Source organism: Saccopteryx bilineata, chromosome 4, assembly GCF_036850765.1.
Source record: "Saccopteryx bilineata isolate mSacBil1 chromosome 4, mSacBil1_pri_phased_curated, whole genome shotgun sequence".
NCBI lineage: Eukaryota > Metazoa > Chordata > Mammalia > Chiroptera > Emballonuridae > Saccopteryx > Saccopteryx bilineata.
Genome location: NC_089493.1, coordinates 254,197,348 through 254,219,832, shown reverse-complemented (window position 1 = coordinate 254,219,832; position 22,485 = coordinate 254,197,348). Strand labels below are relative to the sequence as shown.

At 36.8% G+C, this 22,485-nt stretch overlaps 1 protein-coding gene across 2 annotated transcripts in view; it reads right to left on the bottom strand.

The window, feature by feature from the left end:
* The window catches only part of SRFBP1 (serum response factor binding protein 1), an 82,880-nt gene that overhangs the window by 17,073 nt on the left and 43,322 nt on the right, over positions 1-22,485 (bottom strand). Inside the window, exon 4 of one of the 2 annotated variants that reach the window (XM_066274179.1) lies at positions 1,778-1,849. The exons of the other annotated variant lie outside the window; for it this stretch is intronic. Coding sequence (XP_066130276.1) covers positions 1,778-1,849 — 72 coding nt within the window. The remainder of the gene's footprint in view (positions 1-1,777; positions 1,850-22,485) is intronic. 2 annotated transcript variants of the gene reach the window in all.

Sequence of the window (22,485 nt, the reverse complement as noted above, 5' to 3'; positions counted from 1 at the left end):
CAAAAGGCTGGAAGGTTGAACAAGGGGCTGTAAATGAAAGATACACTATACCCAAAAAAACTGATTTTACATATATTACACGTACATTAAGTGATATTAACCTTATAAAGTAAAAACAATCTGAGAAGTTAAAAAGGAAAAGACAGACACAGGATATTTTATTTTGGATATTTCTAAATTCAAGTTGAGTAACAAATATCGCTAAGTGTTACCATTAGAGTTTAGATGAAAACATAATATTATTAGGCAACTAAAAATAAATTGCTTTTAGCTTTCACCACAAATTAAACATTAATTAAATACTTTTAGAACTTAGCAACCAAAAAGTTCAACAAATTTATTCTGGTAAAAATCTAAAACATATTTTTTAAAATTATTAAGAGAAAAAAAAATATTCTGCCATATTTTTATACCATCACCACTGTTCCATTTAAAGTGTCATTTTGTGTGAGATATAGACCAAACCACAAGTTTAAACCTATAACAAAACTAAATTTTTTCCTGCTTTCTTATGAATGAATCCTATGAAGTATTATTTACTGTAAAATTACAGTAGTATAAAATAAAAAGGCTGCTGAAAAATCATACCCATGACTCTGGTGTTGCTTAAATTACTGATTATGTGAAAGCTTAAATTACTGATTTTAACCTTTCCTTTCCTTTTCTTCTCTTTATTTTTCTTTTTTATATTTTTCTTTTCTTTTCAAATAAGAGGATGGGAAATGGACAGACAGCCACATGTGACTAAACTGGGATCCACCCAGCAGCCCGTCTGGGGCTGATGCTTGGACCAACCAAACTATCCTCATTGCCCGGGGTCAAAGCTCAAACCAGTAGAGCCACTCACTGGCTATGACGGGGAAAGAGAGGGGAAGAGAAGCAGATGGTTGCTTCTCACGTGTGTCCTGATTGGGGTTTGAATCTGGGACGTGCGCATGCTGGGGCAACGCTCTATCCACTGAGCCAACTGGCTAGGGCCTAGATGGTCTTTTCTAATGAAAACATTTACTGCTATAAACTTTCCTACTATAAGTTTTTATTTTATACTACTGTAGTTTTACAGTAAGTAATATTTCATAGGATTCATTCATAAGAAACCAGAAAAAGAACAATGCAAATACAAATGCAAAAAGAATACAGATTTGAGCAAATGTCAATGAAAGTGAAAACGGAAAAGCAATACAGAAAAATCAATCAACCCACAATATATTCTCAGGTGGAACTCTCTTTCATAGAAATTAGTGAAAGGTAGCAATATAAAAAGGGAAATAGAAAGGAAGAAGAGTGGCAAATCCAAGGAGAAGATCTGTGTAAAAGTCCAACTGTGCACATAACAGTGGTATAAGCCTAAATCACCTCCCTTCATCAGTTTTTCTCACTTGTAAAAGGGGGTTAAAAATAATTGTTCACAGGGTGAATACAGGGGTTAACTGGAATATTCATGAATATTATTTGGAAAGTATAAAAATAACAATTCTTTGTTTGAATTACTAAGATTGACAAACTGTTATCTAACCCATAAACATCACATTAAGTTAGTTCAACCTATCTCTAAAGACCTTGAAAGTGTAATAACATGGAAAAGCAAGTTCATAGACTATTATAAAAAAAAGCAAGATTCATAGACTATTATAAAATATTATTTTAGTGGCAACACTGGAGTTCAAATTGGGAAAATTCATTATATACTATTAACACTTGGCTTCTTAATAAGTTTTCTCATCAAGGAAAAAAAGTAAAAAATATAAATAAAAAAACTTTTCCATTGTAGATATACCTTTTTGCAGATTTTTTCAAAATTGATATCATCATCAAGAGCAGATTTAGTTACTGTATCAGGTTTCAATTCCTATAAAAAAATAAAATAATTTTAGTTATATGTCTAATTTTAAACTGTCATTATTATGAATTTATTTACTTTGTTTTAAGAAATTTGTATTAAATAAATTCTTAACATTTAGGAGAGAATAATTCCTACTACACATAATAAAAAATGACCATGCTATAAAAAAAAGCCACAGCAAAATGAATTTAAGAGCTAATCCCCCCAATTATATTCACATTTTATGAAAGTCAGAGAATTCAATGTGCCATAAAATCTCTAAGACAAAAACATTTCTTTAATAAAAATAAGATTAAAATAATTCAAAATGTTAATTTAAGAATTCTTAAGTTGAAAGAAATTCTTATTTTACTGACATTATAGAACACTGGCAATTTCATCAATTTATGGAAAAAATGTAGACATTTACTGAGAAATACCCAATTTTAATTTATTTAAAAAATTCTAAGCCATAAAATACTTTTATATTATGCAAGATATTAATCCAGATTTATTTAAGAAATAAAAAAAAACAGAAAGCAGAAAAAAAAATAAGTAAAATTACCGGCAATGTTTACATGGTTATAATTTTATCACAGCCTTGTTCACATTTAAGATAATTTTAATTTGATATGCATTTCACTAAGGGAATGATAGATGACTTTAACATCATACAAAAATGAATTTTTTATTAAAATTATCACATTATTCTAATGTGCATAATTATATAGATGGATGGATGGTTGGATGGATGGATGGATGGTTGGACGGATGGACGGATGGTTGGATGAGTGGAGAGAAGGATGGATGGATGGATGGATGGATGGATGGATGGATGGATGGATGGAGAGAAAGATGGATGCATGGATGGATGGATGGATGGAGAGAAAGATGGATGGATGGATGGATGAATGGACAGATAGATAATCTGAAAATATATGTTGCTGGTTTTGAAGACAGAGGAAAAATTCTCTTAAAATCTCCAGAAGGAATACAGGCCTGCTAATATTTTGATTTTAAGATGTCTGATATGTACAACTGTTAGGTAATTAATCTGTTTTTTAAATATTTATTGCTTTTAGTGAGGGGGGAACGGGCTGAAAGAGAGATATATGTACATAGAAACATCAATTTGTTGTTCCACTTATTTATGCATTCATTGGTTGATTCTTGTATGCGCCCTAACCAAGGATTGAACCTGCAACCTTGGTTTACGAGGACGATGCTGTAAACAACTGAGCTATTCAGTCAATGCCAAATGTGAGTGGTTTTAAAACACTAAATTTGTGGTAATTTGTTACACCAGCACAAGGAGACTAATTTCCTACCAATCTACATATTATAAAATAACTCATTACAGCATATTATATGAACAAGCACTATATGACATAAATAATGCCTAGAATTAAATATTTACCTTAAAACTATCAAAGTAAAATTTAGACACACTTAAATGGCTTAAACTTTCCTTATTGCAACTCTCATACTTAGGTATTTTGGAGTTTGTTTAATGCCTTAGTTTTAAATATAATCATATGTATAAAAGGGTATATTGTATTATTTCTTAAAATATCGGTTATAACAAAATTTTTAAATGGTATTTAAATAGCAAAACTGTATCAATAATAATGCTGTGCCATAACAAAAATTTCTTTTCAGTGCTATCATAGTAGACACTGAGGAACTCATAAATCAAATGTTTTAGACAATGCAAAACTGCAACAATATACTATTAAGTTATTCCTCCTTACATATACTTCAATTCAGAAGAGATCAGTCATTGCCATTCAAATAAAACTCTTTTTGATGTGTTATCACAAATGAATAGATACTTCAACTGTCAGTATTCCCCTCAGAAGATAAGAGAAAATGTAACCCACAGCCCTTCTGAATTGTAGGAGTCTGCTGTGAAATATTTTTGGGAAGTTTATGCTAAACTCCTAGGATTTACAAGTCATCTCTTCACTATTTTCTTTCTTTTTTAAAGATTTTATTTATTCATTATAGAGAGGAGGGAGAGAGAGAGAGAAAGAGAGAGATAAAGGAGGGAGGAACAGGAAGCAGCAACTTCCATATGTGCCTTGACAAGGCAAGCCCAGGGTTTCGAACCGATGACTTCAGACTTCAGCATACCAGGTCAATGCTTTATCCACTGTGCCACCACAGGTCAGGTACAAATGATCTCTAATAATTGCTCTAATTACTAAATTTCTATACATTCCAACTCAGAATGTCTAACATAGTTCTAAGAGGGGAAGTTTTAAACAACTGTTTTCATTATTCTTGGACTGAATTTAATAGTTTTAACAATAGGCTATCATTTAAACACAAAATTTAAATGACATATTTTTAAGAACACATAACCTTAAAATTGATTATGAAGTCGAGTTGCTATAGTAAAATTCACTAGGGCTTTACCAGATCTGAAATTTAAACTGCAAAAGATATGGGAAAATGATATTTTTAAGGTCTTAAGTAATTCACCATTTTCAAAAAATGCCTGAGGTTGTGGATAATTTTCTGGGTTTATGACTGTCGTACTTTACTTGACAACATATCTACTCTCTTCATTGAAAATTAAGGTTTCCGACAAGAGCTCTGAAAAGCAAAGAACACTGCAAGCTTTGTGAATAAAACTACAAAAAGCAATAATTTAGGTAGAGAACTTTGAAAGGCAAATTGTATTTATAGGCAGGGACATTAAAAAGTTTGAACAATTCCAGCTTTCTGGCTAACTATCAATATTTAGAAGCAGAAGAATAATATATTCTAACCAGTTTGCGGGAAACAGTTCATCTTTAACTGTACAAGAAGGAAGCAAGCTTGAACAAGATCAGGTAGTAAACCATGCAGTCATAGGGAAATGGCCTAAGGAACTACATAAAATAGGGAATAAAATTTATGCTTATATTAACCTTTGCCATTTTCTTGATAGAAAAATAGAATGAAGAGCCTAGAGTATAAGTTCTTTGATGGTAAGAACAGCATATTATTAGCCCAAGGAAAAGAGGCGGAAACCACAGCGACTGCTGCAGTGGGCTGGTGCCAGCAACGCCCATACCCAAACACCCCAGGCAGCAGCAGAAGGGGCGGTGGTCCTGCAGACAGACCAAACCTAGGGAGCACAGAGGCCACACCCATTGAACTCCTGTGGATACACCCTTCTTATACACAGACAAAATGGGAAGGCAGAGAAATGCAATCCAAATGAATCAAGAGAAATCCCCAGAAAAGGACTTGAATGAGTCTGATATAACTAAATTACCAGATGCAGAGTTTAAAATAATGATTGTTAGGATGCTCAAAGATCTTAGAACAACAATAGATGGACACAATGAACACATAAATAAAGAGATAGCAAGTATAAAAAAAGGACATTGAAATCAGTCAGAAATAACAAATACAATATCATAAATGAAGATACAATGGAAGGAATTAAAAGCAGGATAGATGAAGCTGACGATCAAATCAGTGAGTTAGAGGACAAGATAAACGAAGGCACGGAAACAGCAGCAAAAAGGAGAGAATCCGAAAGTCTGAGGAAACTCTAAGAGAGCTCTTTGACAAAATAAAGAGAAATAACATCCGCATCATAGGGGTTCCTGAAGAGGAAAAGAAAGAACAAGAGATAGAGACCTTGTTCAATCAAATCATAGCTGAAAATTTCCCTAAATTGATGCAGGAAAAAGTCACACTGGTTCAAGAAGCACAGAGAATCCCATTAGAGAGAAACCCAAAGAAATCTACAAGACACATCATAATTAAAATACCAAAGCTCAGAGATAAAGAAAGAATACTAAAAGCTGTAAAAAAAAAAAGCAGTCTATTACCTACAGAAGAATCCCCATAAGAATGACATCTGACTTTTCAACAGAAACACTTGAGGCCAGAAGATAATGGCAAGAAATATTCAAAGGAATGCAACACAAGAGCCTACAACTAAGCCTTCTTTATCCATCAAGGCAATCATTTAAAATTGAAAGAGAAATAAAAAGCTTCCCAGCCAAAAAAAAAAAAAATTCAAGGAATTCATTAAAACCAAACCAATGCTGCAAGAAATGTTAAGGAACCTGTTGTAAACAGAACAAAGGGACAAAAAAAATAGTAAAAAAAAAAAAAGGAATGTAGCTTTAAAGAATAAAATGGCAATAAACAACTACATATCAATAGTACCCTTAAATGTAAATGGATTTAATGATCCAATCAAAAGACATAGGGTAGCTGCATGGATAAGAAAACAGAACCTATACATATGCTGTCTACAAGAGAACCACCTTAAAACAAAAGATACACATAGACTAAAAGTAAAAGGTTGAAATAAAATATTTCATGCAAATGGAAATGAAAAAAAAAAAGCTAGGGCAGCAATACTATAGCTGACAAAATAGACTTTAAAACAAAGGCTTTAGTAAGAGATAAATAAGGTCACTACATAATGATAAAGGGAGCAATCCAAAAGGAAGATATAACCATTATCAATATCTACGCACCTAATACAGGAGCACCTAAATATATAAAGCAGACTCTGATAGATATAAAGAGTGAGATCAACAGCAATACTATAATACTATAATAGTAGGGGATTTCAATACCCCACTAACATCACCAGATAGATTCTCAAGAAAGAAAATTAACAAAGAAAGAGCAGACTTAAAGAACACACTAGATCAACTGGATTTAATAGATATCTTTAGAAACTTGCACCCTAAAGCAGAAGAATATAAATTCTTTTCAAGTGCTCATGGTACATTCTCTAGGATAGACCACATATTAGGGCACAAAAGGGGTGTCAACAAATTTCAGAAGATTGAAATCATATCAAGCATCTTCTCTGATAACAATGGCATGAAACTAGAAATCAACCACAACAGAAAAACTGAAAAATACTCAAACACTTGGAAAGTAAATAGCATGTTATTAAATAACGAATGGTATAATAATGAGATCAAAGAATAAAAAAAACTCCTAGAAACAAATGATAATGAGCATACAAAAACTCAAAATTTATGGGACAAAGCAAAAGCAGTACTGAGAGGGAAGTTCATAGCATTACAGGCATGCCTTAAGAAGCTAGAAAAAGCTCAAATAAACAACTTAACCCTACATCTAAAAGAACTAGAAAAAGAACAGGAAGTAAAGCCCAGAGGTAGTAGAAGGAAAGAAATAATAAAGATCTGAGTGGAAATAAATGACATAGAGGCTAAAATAAACAATACAGAGGATCAATGAAACCAAGAGCTGGTTATTTGAATAGGTAAACAAGATTGATGAATGTTTAACCAGACTCACCAAGAAAAAGAGAGGACTCAAATAAATAAAATTAGAAATGAGAGTGGAGAAACAACAACTGACACAACAGAAACACAAAGGAGCGCAAGAAAATACTATGAAATACTATATCCCATAAAATTAGACAACCTAGGTGAAATAGACAAATTCCTTGAAACATATAATCTTTCAAAAATCAATCTGGAAGAATCGGAAAACCTAAACAGACCAATTATAGCAAATGAGATAGAAACAGTTATCAAAAAACTCCAAAGTAACAAAAGCCCTAGGCCAGATGGCTTCACAGGTGAATTCTACCAAATATTCAAATAAGAACTAACTCCTATCCTTCTCAAGCTATTTCAAAAAATTCAAGAGGAAGGTAGACTCCCAAACTCCTTTTATGAGGTGAGCATAATTCTGATTCCAAAACCAGGCAAAGACAACACAAAGAAAAAAAATTATAGGCCAATATCCCTGATGAATATGGATGCTAAAATCCTCAATAAAATATTAGCAAACCGGATCCAGCAATATATGAAAAAATCATACATCATGATCAAGTGGGATTTATTCTGGGGAAGCAAGAATGGTACAATATTCGTAAATCAATCAATGTGATTCATCACATAAACAAAAAGAACAAAAAACACATAATAATTTCAATAGATGCAGAAAAAGCATTTGATAAAATCCAGCACCCATTTATGATCAAAACTCAGCAAAGTGGGAATACAGGGAACATACCTCAACATGATAAAGGCCATCTATGACAAATCCACATGATACTCAATGGGCAAAAATTAAAAGCAATCCCCTTAAGATCAGGAACAAGACAGGGGTGCCCCCTTTAAAGACTCTTGTTCAACATAGTTCTGGAAGTCCTAGCCACAGCAATCAGACAAGAAAGAGAAATAAAAGGCATTCAAATTTGAAAAGTAGAAGTAAAACTATCATTATTTGCTGATATTGTACATAGAAAACCCTAAAGTCTCAGTCAAAAACTACTGGATCTGATAAAAGAATTCAGCAAGGTGGCGGAATATAATTTTTTTTTCTTTTTTTTTGTTGTCCCCAAATTCTAATAATCTTAATCCTTTATTTCAGAACCTATCCTAGGGGGTTGAAGTTAGACAATAGAAAAGATTTCTCAATAATGAAAGAAAAGAAAGAGGTAGGAGATGTGGGGCAGGAGTACCTCTCAACTAGCCTGTGGTCAATAAATGTGTGGGGAAGAAAGAATGAGTCTCAAAGCCTGGGCCCACCAGAACAAGGTGTTGGCTGAGCTGGATCTAAAACATAAGTAGGACAGACTGCACACCAGGGTGGCAGGAAGAAGGAGGGAATTCTGTAGCCTGCAGTTCCTCTTTTTCATCTCTCTTCTGGTTTTTATGTCTTTTTCTATCTCTCTCCCCCTCTGTGTCTCTCTGACAGAAAGGACAGGAAACATGTTTGTCAGCCTGATAGGAAGGCCCTCCCTCTTCACAGCTGTCTGATGATTCCAGGATTTCCAGATTCCCCAAGAGTGCTGATGTGAGAATCTGTCCCTACCTCTCTGCCTCTGTATCTGTCTCTCTCCTTGGTTTTCCAGTGAAACCAAAGGGTTCAAATACCTAACTTTACCACTTTGAGTCTCAGGCAAGTCAGGATATAAAATTAATACTCAGAAATCAGAGGCATTTTTATACACCAACAATGAACTATCAGAAAGAGAAATTAAGGAAACAATCACCTTCACTATTGCAACCAAAAAAATAAAGTACCTAAAAGTAAATTTAACCAAGGAGATTAAAGACTTCTACAAAGAAAATTATAAAACATTGATAAAAGAAATCAAGGAAGATACAAACAAGTGGAAGCATGTACCGTACTCTGGAAAGAAAGAATAAACATCATTAAAATGTCTATATTACCCAAAGCAATTTATAAATTCAATGAAATACCAATTAAAATAGCAGTGACATATTTCAAAGATATAGAACACATATTCCAAAAATTTATATGGAACTAAAAGAGAACATAAATAGCCTCAGCAATCTTAAAAAAAGAAGAATAAAGTGGAAGGTATCACACTTCCTGATATCAAATTATACTACAAGACCATTGTACTCAAAACAACCTGGTACTGGCATAAGAACAGGCATATTGATCAATGGAACAGAACAGAGAACCCAGAAATAAACCCACACCTTTATGGACAACTGATATTTGACAAAGGAGGTAAGAGCATACAATGGAGTAAAGACAGCCTCTTCAACAAATGGTGTTGGGAAAATTGGACAGCTACCTGCAAAAAATGAAACTAGACCACCAACTTACACCATTCACAAAAATAAACTCAAAATGGGTAAAAGACTTAAATGTAAGTCGTGAAACCATATGTATCTTAGGAGAAAACATAAGCAGTAAGCTCTCTGACATCTCTCGCAGCAATATATTTACTGATTTATCTCTACGGGCAAGTGAAATAAAAGACTTATGGGACTATATCAAACTAAAAAGCTTTTGCGCAGCTAAAGACAATATGAACAGAATAAAAAGACAAACTACACAACTGGAGAACATATTTGACCATACGTCTGATAAGGGGTTAATAACCAAAATTTATAAAGAATTTGTAAATTCAACACCAGGAAGATAAACAATCCAATCAAAAAATGGGCAAAAGAAATGAATAGACACTTCGCCAAAGAGGAAATACAGCCAGCCAATAGACTGATGAAAAAAACCACAATGAGCTATCACCTCACAACAGTCAGAATGGCGCTCATTAACAAAACAACACAAAATAAGTGCTGACAAGGATGTGGTGAAATGGGAACCTTCCTGCACTGCTGGTGGGAATGCAGACTGGTGCAGCCACTGTGGAAAACAGTATGGAGATTCCTCAAAAAACTAAAAATGGAACTGCCTTTTGACCCAGCCATCCCACTTTTAGGAATGTATCCCAAGAACACCACAGCACTGATTCAAAAGGAGAAATGCACCCCCATGTTTATGGCAGCGTTGTTCACAATAGCAAAGATCTGGAAACAGCCCAAATGTTTGTCAGTGGACGAGTGGATTAAAAAGCTATGGTACAGGCCCTGGCCGGTTGGCTCAGTGGTAGAGCGTCAGACTGGGGTGCAGAAGTCCCGGGTTTGATTCCTGGCCAGGGCACACAGGAGAAGCACCCATTTGCTTCTCCACCCCTCCCCCTCTCCTTCCTCTCTGTCTCTCTCTTCCCCTCCCGCAGCCGAGGCTCCATTGGAGCAAAGATGGCCGGGGCGCTGGGGATGGCTCCTTGGCCTCTGCCCCAGGTGCTAGGGTGGCTCTGGTCGCAACAGAGCAATGCCCCAGAGGGGCAGAGCATCGCCCCCTGGTGGGCAGAGCGTAGCCCCTGGTGGGCGTGCCGGGTGGATCCCGGTCGGGCGCATGCGGGAGTCTGTCTGACTGTCTCTCCCCGTTTCCAGCTTCAGAAAAATACAAAAAAAAAAAAAAAAAAGCTATGGTACAGCCTGACCAAGCAGTGGCGCAGTGGACAGAGCATCGGACTGGGATGCGGTTTGAGACCCCTGAGGTTGGCAGCTTGAGTGCGAGCTCATCTGCTTTGAGCAAGGCTCACTAGCTTGCACCCAAGATCACTGGCTTGAGCAAGGAGATGCTCAATCTGCTGTAGCCCACCTGGGTCAAGGCATGTATGAGAAAGCAATCAACGAACAATTAAGGTGCCGCAACAAAGAACTGATACTTCGCATCTCTCTCCCTTCCTGTCTGTCCCTCTCTCTTTCTCTGTCAAAAAATAAATAAATTTAAAAAATTAAAATGCTTAAAAAAAAAAGAATTAAAAAAATTATGGTACATATATACAATGGAATACTATGGAGCCATGAAAAAGAAGGAAATCTTACCTTTTGTGACAACATGGATGGACACGGAAACTATTATGTTAAGTGAAATAAGCCAGGCAGAAAAAGAAAAATATTATATGACCTCACTCATTTGAGCAATCCAAGGAATAATGAGAACTGAGAAACGGAATTGAGACAGAGGAGAGATCATAGGGACCAGAGGAAAAGAGGACAGAGGGAAAGGGGATGATAGGATGGGATAAACCTGAAGGGAAGGGGGGAGGGTGCTGTGGGGAGGGGGCAAGGGAGATGTTGAGGGGAATACAGGGGAGGGGGAATGCATTCAGGGCGACACTAGAATCTATGTAAACACAATAAATTAAAATCAATACAAAAATAAAAAATAAACAAAACAAACAAAAAAGACCAGCATATTATTCACCTTTGACTATTTGTTCCTAGCACAGTCACACATTTTTAACAGAATTAGACCAGAGTAAAGAATTTTAAGATGCCTATTTCTGAGTGAGCAAAGATAAATCGAAAGAGGTCAATAAAGTCTTATCAACAGAAAAATGAAATTCAGTATTTGCCAAAGAATGATCATTGCTAATGTGGGTTTTTGCTTTAGAAAAGCAAAGATGAAGAGAACAAATACGGGGAAAGCCAGGAGGACTACTTTAGTGCTGCAAAGTAGAGCACTTATACTGCTCTAACATATTCTATGTTACTATAATTTTTATTTAGAAGGTAAACACTGCTTAAGAACTCACTGAACCATAGATTGTTAATGGCTTGGAAACCATATTACCCAATAAGCCAGGCAACGCCAGCTCAAAAGTAATACTTTGCTCTTTCTGAGAAAACATTTATGCCAACTGGAAAACTAAGATCCATTTCTGAACCCAGAAATAAACATTTTAGATAACAGCTATGTACCTATCCCAAGGACATTTTATATATACTCAGTGTTGAGAAGTCATTTGGTCCCCTCTTACACCACACCTACAGTTAAGAAAATACAATTAAAAATGTGAAGAAAAGAGTTCAGTGCCTATATGTAATTTTACACTGTGCCATTTCCAGTATATGGGGTTAATTCCAGGTACAATGACTAACCAGAAAGGAATACTAAGTCTTCTTTTTCACAAAAGTAATACCAATGCTTTTTTTCAGATAAAGTATCTCTTAAATTTTAGAAAAACTTTAATTCTACTTTAAATTGAATATAACCATTTTAAATATTCTGTAATTTCAAGTGCAGAACAAAATACATTATTTTACACGGTAATCTAAAAATTTTATAACAAAGTTATACACTATAGACTTGGGAAGGAAAAAACACACACCTAAATATACTTTAATTTAGAAAAAAATATATTTTTTACATTTTTTAAATCAAAGAAATTTTAAATATGACCCAAACACATTAAGTGGCCACAAAAAAGTAAAAGATGTACTAAAAACACAAAACCATTCTCAACTAGAAAACCACAGATAAAGAAAAAACAAGGGGTAAGATGAAAATACTAGTGTTAACAGGTGCTAAATATAGAATATTCTGCACTAAACAACATTAAAATAAGTACAAGAGAGACTCATACTAAATTAGATGGTAAAACTAGAATTTTACTCAATTGTACAGAAAATGGTGCAAAGCTTTTTATTTTCAAATGTTCAAATTTATCACCAAATGCAAAGAAAATTAAAAATATCAGTAATTGCTAATAAAATGTTAACTGAGCTTCTGAAACTGGGTTTAATTAAGTACTTTCCTTCCCTTATATTCCCTTAAAATGGCTCAAGTCTGAAAAATATTAATCTTTCAATGTGGGAGCTTATTCATTAGTGAGCAGGGCTCTATATTGACTTGCATAAGACGCATTATTGTATTTTTACACATTCAACCCAGCTTTATTTTATACTACCAGTATAATTTATTTCTTTTATTTAACCTATCAAAAAAAATATCCAAACCATCTTAAAGACAAAAGAAAGTACTAGATTCTTCACAACATACATGCAAGTTACTAACCTATTCATAAAACATTAGTATTATAAGAGACATTAGCTATCATATAACTCTACACGTGTGCAAGAGACTCAGCAAGCCTGTGTTGCTCAAACTCTATTCATACCGGAAAAGGCCTGTCTTCAGGACTGGTCCTTGACCAGCTCCTGGAAAATGAGCTTATTTTTAAAGGCTGAAGGTGCCCAGGGCCGTTGGCCCCATCTACGATACTGTGGACGAGCCTAGGGTATTTCTTCCAAGAAGCAGGTAAACTGATCTCATTTGCACAAGGGCCACTTAACTATGTTTTGCTTGAATAGTCAGGTTTTTTATTCTTCCCTCAAAGATCTCTGTTGTGGGTGTTGATAGTCTTATTTTCTACTGCTTTGTTTAATACTGGGGTCCCCAAACTACGGCCCGCGGGCCGCATGCGGCCCCCTGAGGCCATTTATCTGGCCCCCGCCGCACTTCTGGAAGGGGCACCTCTTTCGTTGGTGGTCAGTGAGAGGAGCACATTGACCATCTCATTAGCCAAAAGCAGGCCCATATTTCCCATTGAAATACTGGTCAGTTTGTTGATTTAAATTTATTTGTTATTTATTTTAAATATTGTATTTGTTCCCTTTTTTTTTTACTTTAAAATAAGTTATGTGCAGTGTGCATAGGGATTTGTTCAAAATACAGTAAATGCTTTTGATCCATATGCAGGAGCATTTTCAGTTTAGCCAGTTTAGGAAATCCAGTAATAGAACAATGCATACAGACAATAAGCTATAACATGCTTAGCAGCCTCTCCTGTTCTGACAGAGGTTACTATAGATCTGGAATATGTATCCACTGTAATGTGGACATACGACTGTTTGCCAAATGAAGGTATATGAGTAACATCCATCTGCCAAAGTTGTCCTGGTAGGGGTCCGTGAGGGTTAACTCCAAATGAAGGGTCAGTATACGACCCCTTGGACAGGATTTCCCAATCTGCTGTGCTGCTTCCCAAGAAAGTTGAAACTGTTTACATCGGGCTGCAGCGTTCTGGTGATGAATAGTATGAGACTGACTTGCTCGGTCTGTCATGCTTGCTCCATATAATTTTCTTTTGGGTAGTTTGATCAACAAGGGCATTCCTAGGCCCTGGCCGGTTGGTTCAGTGGTAGAGCATTGGCCTGGTGTGCAGGATTCCTGGGTTCGATTCCCAGTCAGAGCACACAGAAGAAGCGCCCATCTACTTCTCCACCCCACCCCCTCTCCTTCCTCTCTGTATCTCTCTTCCCCTCCCACAGCCAAAACTCCACCAGAGCAAAGCCACCCCAGGCACTAAGGATGGCCCCATGCCCTCTGCCTCAGTCGCTAGACTAGCTCCGGTTGCAACAGAGCAACACCCCAGATAGGCAGAGCATTCCCCACTGGTAGGCATGCCAGGTGGATCCCGGTCAGGCGCATGCGGGAGTCTCTCTGACTGCCTCCCCATTTCCATCTTCAGAAAAATACAAAAAATAAATAAATAAAAGGAAAAAGACAACAAACAAACAAAAAAGAAAACAAAGAAAAAAAAAGGGCATTCCCTTGTGCTAAAGTTCCAGGGAGCATGGAGTGAGCTTAAGTATGTCCTCTGAAACATGGAGCTATATGTTGACATATAAGTCTTTGAAGAAGGAGGAACTGCTGAAATAGTTCATCAGCATTTGTCCCTAAGACAGCAGTCTTTATAGTGGAAACACCATAAGTAAATATTTGCTGTCTGTCTTACATTAAAGGGGGAATATGGCAAATGCTGAAAAGCCATGATCTTTGTGCCCCTCCCCTCCCCCAACCCCCTTCCTCTCCTCCCCCCACCCTGTAACCCCAAAACTGTTGTTCATGTCTCTGAGTCTCATCTTTATGTCCCACCTATGTGTGGAATTCATATAGTTCTTAGTTTTTTCTGATTTACTTCTTTCGCTCAGTATGTTATCAAGGCCCATCCATGTTGTTGTAAAAGATCCTATGTCATCATTTCTTATGGCTGAGTAGTATTCCATAGTATATACATACCAATGCTTTTTCATCCACTTGTCCTCTGATGGACACTTGGGCTGTTTCCAGATCTTTGCTATTGTGAACAATGCTGCCATAAACATGGGGGTGCATTTCTTATTTTCAAACAGTGCTACGGTGTTCTTGGGGTATATTCCTAACAGTGGTATAGCTGGGTGAAAAGGCAGGTCAATTTTTAATTTCTTGAGGAATCTCCATACTGTTTTCCACAGTGGCTGCACCAGTCTGCATTCCCACCAGCAGTGCAGGACGGTTCCCTTTTCTCTACATCCTCACCAGCACTTATTCTGTGTTGTTTTATTGATGAGCGCCATTCTGACTGGTGTGAGGTGATATCTTATTGTGGTTTTAATTTGCATTTCTCTAATCATTAGTGATGTTGAACATTTTTTCATATGCCTATTGGCCATCTGTGTGTCCTCTTTGGAGAAGTGTCTATTCATTTCTTTTGCCCATTTTTGGATTGGATTGTTTGTCTTTCTGGTATTAAGTTTTACAAGTTTTTTATAAATTTTGGTTATTAACCCCTTATCAGACACAATGTCAAATATATTCTCCCATTGTGTAGTTTGTCTTTTTATTCTGTTCTTATTGTCTTTAGCTGTGCAGAAGCTTTTTAGTTTGATAAAATACCATTTGTTTATCCTGTCTTTTATTTCCCTTGCCCATGGAGATAAATCAGCAAATATATCACTGCAAGAGATGTCGGAGAGCTTACTGCCTATGTTTTCTTCTAAGATGCTATGGTCTCATGGCTTACATTTAAGTCTTTTATCCATTTTGAGTTTATTTTTGTGAGTGGTGTAAGTTGGTGGTCTAGTTTCATTTTTTTGCAGGTAGCTGTCCAATTTTCCAAACACCATTTGTTGAAGAGGCTGTCTTTAATCCATTGTATTTCCTTACCTCCTTTGTCAAATATCAGTTGTCCATAGAACTGGGGGTTTATTTCTGGGTTCTCTGTTCAGTTCCATTGATCTATGTGCCTGTTCTTATGCCAGTACCATGCTGTTTTGAGTACAATGGCCTTATAATATAAATTGATATCCGAAAGTGTGTTACCTCCCGCTTTATTCTTCCTTTTCAAGATTGCTGAGGCTATTCGTGTTCTCTTTTGGTTCCATATAAATTTTTGAAATATGTGTTCTATATCTTTGAAGTAAGTCATTGGTATTTTAATCAGCATTGCACTGAATTTATAAATTGCTTTGGGTAATATAGACATTTTAATGATGTTTATTCTTCCTAACCATGAGCATGGTATATGCTTCCACTTATTCGTATCTTCCCTGATTTCTTTTAACAATGTTTTATAATTTTTCGAGTACAAGTCTTTAATCTCCTTGGTTAGATTTATTCCTAGGTACTTTTATTTTTTTGGTTGCAATGGTAAAGGGAATTGATTCCTTGATTTCTCTTTCTGACAGTTCATTATTAGTGTATAAAAATGCCTCTGATTTCTGACTTTTGATTTTTATATCCTGCCACCTTGCTGAATTCATTTATCAGGTCTAGTAGTTTTTTGATTGTGACTTTAGGGTTTTCTATATACAATATCATATCATCTGCAAATAGTGATAGTTTTACTTCTTCTTTTCCAATTCGGATGCTTTTTATTTCTTTTTCTTGTCTGATTGCTGTGGCTAGGACTTCCAGAACTACGTTGAATAAGAGTGGTGAAAGGGGGCACCCCTGCCTTGTTCCTGATCCCAAGGGGATTGCTTTTAATTTTTGCCCATTGAGTATGATGTAGGCTGTGGGTTTGTCATAGATGGCCTTTATCATGTTGAGGTATGTGCCCTGTATTCCCACTTTGCTGAGAGTTTTGATCATGAATGGGTGCTGGATTTTATCAAATGCTTTTTCTGCATCTATTGAAATTATCATATGGTTTTTCTCCTTCTTTTTGTTTATGTGATGAATCACATTGATTGATTTGCGAATATTGTACCAGCCTTGCTTCCCAAGAAGAAATCCCACTTGATCATGGTGTATGATTTTTTTCATATATTGCTGGATCCGGTTTGCTAATATTTTGTTGAGGATTTTTGCATCTAAGTTCATCAGGGATATTGGCCTATAATTTTCTTTTTTTGTGTTGTCTTTGCCTGGTTTTGGAATCAGAATTATGCTTGCCTCATAAAAGGAGTTTGGAAATCTTTCTTCCTCTTGAATTTTTTGAAATAGCTTGAGAAGGATAGGAGTTAGTTCTTCTTTGAATATTTGGTAGAATTCACTTGTGAAGCCATCAGGCCCAGGACTTTTCTTTTTTGGGAGTTTTTTGATAGCTGTTTCAATCTAATTTTTGTAATTGGTCTGTTTAGGTTTTCCGATTCTTCCAGATTGATTTTTGGAAGATTATATGATTCAAGGAATTTGTCCATTTCATCTAGGTTGTCTAGTTTTTTGGCGTACAGTTCTTCATAGTATTTTCTTACAATATTTTGTATTTCTGTTATGTCAGTTGTTATTTCTCCACTCTTGTTTCTAATTTTATTTATTTGAGTCTTCTCTCTTTTTTTCTTGGTGAGTCTCGTTAAAGGTTCATCGATCTTGTTTACCTTTTCAAAGAACCAGCTCCTGGTTTCATTGATCCTCTGTATTGTTTCTTTAGCCTCTATGTCATTTATTTCTGCTCTGATCTTTATTATTTCCTTTCCTCTACTAGCTCTGGGCTTTACTTCCTGTTCTTTTTCTAGTTCTTTTAGATGCAGGGTTAAGTTGTTTATTTGAGCTTTTTCTAGCTTCTTGAGGTATGCCTGTAAAGCTATAAACTTCCCTCTCAGGACTGCTTTTGCTGTGTCCTATAAATTTTGAGTTGATGTATGCTCATTATCGTTTGTTTCTAGGAATTTTTAAATTTCTTCTTTGATCTCAATGTTAATCCATTCATTATTTAATAACATGCTATTTAGTTTCCAAGTGTTTGAGTGTTTTTCAATTTTTCTATTGTGGTTGATTTCTAGTTTAATGCCATTATGATCAGAGAAAGTGCTCGATATGATTTGATTCTTCTTAAATTTGTTGAGACTCATTTTGTGCCTTAACATGTGGTCTATTCTAGAGAATGTACCATGAACCCTTGAAAAGAGTGTATATTCTGCTGTTTTAGGGTGAAAGGTTCTGAAGATATCTATTAAATCGAGTTGATCTAATATGTCCTTTAAGTCTGCTGTTTCTTTGTTAATTTTCTTTCTTGAGGATCTATCTAATGATGTTAATGGGGTATTGAAATCCCCTACTATTATAGTATTGCTGTTAATCTCACCCTTTAAGTCCATCAAAATCTGCTTTATAGGCCTGACCTGTGGTGGTGCAGTGGGATAAAGTGTCGACCTGGAACACTGAGGTTGCCAGTTCAAAACCTTGGGCTTGCCTGGTCAAGGTACATATGGGAGTTGATGCTTCCTGCTCCCCCCTTCTCTCTTTCTCTCCCCTCTCTCTAAAAATCAATAAATAAAATATTGAAAAAAAAAGTCTGCTTTATATATTTAGGTGCTCCTATATTAGGTGTGTAGATATTTATAATGGTTATATCTTCCTTTTGGATTGCTCCCTTTATCATTATGTAGTGACCTTCTTTATCTCTAACTATGGTCTTTGTTTTAGAGTCCATTTTGTCTGATATAAGTATTGCTACCCCAGCTTTTCTTTCATTTCCATTTGCGTGAAATAATTTTTTTCCATCCTTTTATCTTCAGTCTGTGTGCATCTTTTGATTTAAGGTGTGTCTCTTGTAGACAGCATATGTATGGGTCCTGTTTTCTTATCCACGCAGCTACCCTATGTCTCTTGATTGGATCATTTAATCCATTAATATTTAATGTTATTACTGATATGTAATTGTTTATTGTCATTTTTTTCTTTAAAACTGTATTCCTCTTTTGCTATATTCTTTTTTTCCTTTGATCTGTTTACAACAGGTCCCTTAGCATTTCTTGCAGCCTTGGTTTGGTTGCAGTGAATTCCTTGAGTTTTTTTTTTTTTTGTCTGTAAAGCTTTTTATTTCTCCTTCAATTTTAAATGATAGCCTTGCTGGATAAAGTAGTCTTGGTTGTAGGTTCTTGTTCTGCATTACTTTGAATATTTCTTGCCATTCCCTTCTGGCCTCAAGTGTTTCTGTTGAGAAGTCAGAAGTCATCCTTATGGGGGCTCCTTTGTAGGTGATAGTCTTTTTTTCTCTAGCAGCTTTTAATATTTTCTCTTTATCATTTAGCTTTGGTATTTTAATTATGATGTGTCTTGGTGTTGGTTCTTTTGGGTTTCTCCTTAATGAAGTTCTCAGTGCTTCCTGAACACGTGAAATGTTTTCATGCCTTAATTGGGGGAAGCTTTCCGCTATGATATGTTTGAACAAAGTCTCTATCCCTTGTTCTTTCTCTTCTTCTTCAGGAACCCCCATGATGTGGATGTTATTTCACTTCATGTTGTCACAGAGCTCTCTTAGAGTTTCCTCAGACTTTTTTGAGTCTCTTTTCTTTTTTCTGCTCTGCTTCTGTGCCTTTATTTATCGTGTCCTCTAACTCACTGATTCGATTCTCTGCTTCATCCATCCTGCTTTTAATTCCTTCCATTGTGTTCTTTATTTCTGATATTGTATTTGTCATTTCTGACTGATTCTTTTTTATTATTTCAATGTCCTTTTTTATATTTGTTATCCTTTATTTAGGTTTTCGTAATGGCCATCTATGGCCGTTCTAATGTCTTTGAGCATCCTAACAATCGTCATTTTAAACTCTGCATCTGGTAATTTGGTTATATCTGATTCACTTAGGTCCTTTTCTGGGGATTTCTCTTGGTTTATTTGTGTTGTATTTCTCTGCCTCCGCATTTTCTTTCACAGGAGTGGCTGTGATCACGCGCTCAGGCGCACAAGCGTTGGTGGCCTTGGCCTTTGCCCCGCCCCCGTGTGTGACGTTATGCTCGGTCCTGAGGGCACTGGCGAGCACCTTTGCTCAGCTGTGGGTCTCTTGCCTGTTTCCGGGCTTTTGCCCTGCCCTTGCAGGAGGAGCCCGCTCAAGGAACGGCTGCTAGCCTTGGCTCTACTGCCAGGCAGGACTGCGTGCCCAAGCTCAGCTCAGTAGCAGAACTCTGCCTCTTCTGGGCTCTTGGCTCCACCCCCGCGGGAGAAGCCGGCTACCAAGTCAGACCACAAGCCTGGGTTGCACAGGCGGGGCAAGGCTGTGCTCCTGTGCCCTTGCTCAGGGGCTGGTCTCCACCCTTTCTGGGGTTCCCGCCCTTCTCCCACAGGCTGGATTACAGGCTGCCGGCAGCTGAGCTTGACTGCTTTTGCACGCCCCCTTCTCCCCAGCCAGGCAAGATTGAGCTCACACCTGAGCCCAGTGGTGGCCAGCTGGCTTCTGACCCTGCCAGCAGAACCGCACTTTTGTCTCCCGCTGCCGCCCGCCCTCTGGCGAACCCTCAGCCGAGTGGGTGGGGGCGTTGCAGCTCGGACCCTAAGACTCACTACTGTAGACCCAAAAGCTCCCTCCTTCTATGCGACTCTGCACTGAGTGCCGCAGGGGAGCTTGTTTGGCTGCTCTCCTGCTTCCCTTTGCTGGTATTGCTGTTTCCGGGGAAAATATTCATTTCAACTTTGGGGAGTGACTCGTCCCAGGGGTTAGGGTGGCTATCTCCCAAAATGTTTCTCCCTGTGCCTCCTAGATTACACTCTCTTCCTGTTACTCTGGTCCTATTCTCTCTCCCCATCCCCAGGAGCCCCAGGTAAGTGGTTGTGAGAGAGATGTTCTGTGCGGTCCCTTTAAGAAGGATCCTGGGTCTGAGAAATCAGACTCTTTCTCACAAACAGTATCCTGATTTGTTTCCAGCTAAATACTGTCCTTACGCCTCTTCTGGGCTCTGGGGCTGCAGGTTGGGGCTTTTTTCCTGGGGCTCAGGACCCTTACCCCTTTGCCAAACTCACTTCCCACCACGCGAGTCTCTCCCTGCTGCCGTTCACTCCGGGGAGCTACGCAGCCCTCTCCGCATTTCCGCTTTTCCTACCAGTCTCGGTGTGGCTTCTTCAGTGTTCCTTGGTTGAAGAGTCCTATTATTTTTTTTATTAAGTATTTGTCTGTGAGCCAGATGCAGCCATCAAAAGAGCCACATTTGGCTCGCGAGCCATAGGTTCCTGACCCCTGCCAGAGTTGATCTTTTCCAAAGATACATAGTACCTGGTTATCCATAAAGGATTTCTTGTGTGCATTTACATTTAGGAATAATATCTGGAAGCTAATTGCCAAAGTAATCAATTCCCTAGACACTGTGGATTAGTAAGTGATTAGGTTTCTATGTATGTATATTTATATATCTTATACAGTTTGGCACAATATTTTAAATTTTGAATGTAACTCAATTTTAGTATTAATTGATACAGGCTTTTTAAAACATGGAAATATAAATAAGAAACAAATATACATTTTATTTATGTTTTAAATTTTTTTAATTTAGAAATTTAATGGGGTGCCATTGGTCCATAGGAACACATCGGTTTCAGGTATACATCTCCATACCATCTATTCACTGCATCGTGTGCCCATCACCGAACATCAAAACATTTTCCATCACCATATATTTTGCCCCCTTTATTTTCCTCCCTCTGTTAACCGCTTCACTTTTGTCTATGTCCATGAGTCTCAGTTCTATATCCTACTCATGTGTGAAATCACACAGTTCTTAGCTTTTTCTAATTTGTCCACTTCATTCTGCATAATCAGGGTCCATCTGTGTTGTCTCAAATGGTAATATTTTATCATTTCTTATGGCAGAATAGTATTTCATTATATATATGTACAACATCTTTTTTATCCAGTCTTCTATGGAGGGACACTTAGGTTGTTTCCATGTCTTGGCCACTGAGAATAATGTGATGAACAGGGGATTGCGTTTGTCTTTGTGTACAAGTGTTTTTGAGTATTTTTAGTATATATTCAGTGGAGGGATTGCTGGCTCATATGGGAATTCTATTTATTTTTTTGAGGAACTGCTATAATGTCTTTCATAGTGGTTGTACCAGTTTACATTCCCACCAATGGTGACTGAGAGTTCCTTTTTCTCCACAGCCTCTCCAACACTTGTTATTACTGTCTTGTTGATTATAGCCAATCTAACAGGTGTGAGGAAGTATCTCATAGTTTTGATTTGCAGTTTTCTAATAGCTAGTGAAGATGAGCATCTTTTTATATAAAGTACAGATTTTATTATTATATGTGTCCTTGAGAAAGGTTACTGGAAACATTGAATTCTAGAGAAAATACTTTGAAGGAATTAGCACTTGTAATAACAAATAGTTTGACTTCCTTGAGACCGAAAGATTGTCTTTTTTTTTTTTCAGTTACAAACCACTTTCTTTTAACACACTCCCAAGTCCCTTTTAGCACATCCCTATATCTTAGTCATAATTCCAATATTATAGGGAAATACTGCCTCAGTCACCTAATAAAATTTTCCTAAGGTCTTTTGATGAAATTCCTAGGTAATTCAGTGCAGGGGAAAAAATGTTCTATGGGCTTATGTAATTGTTT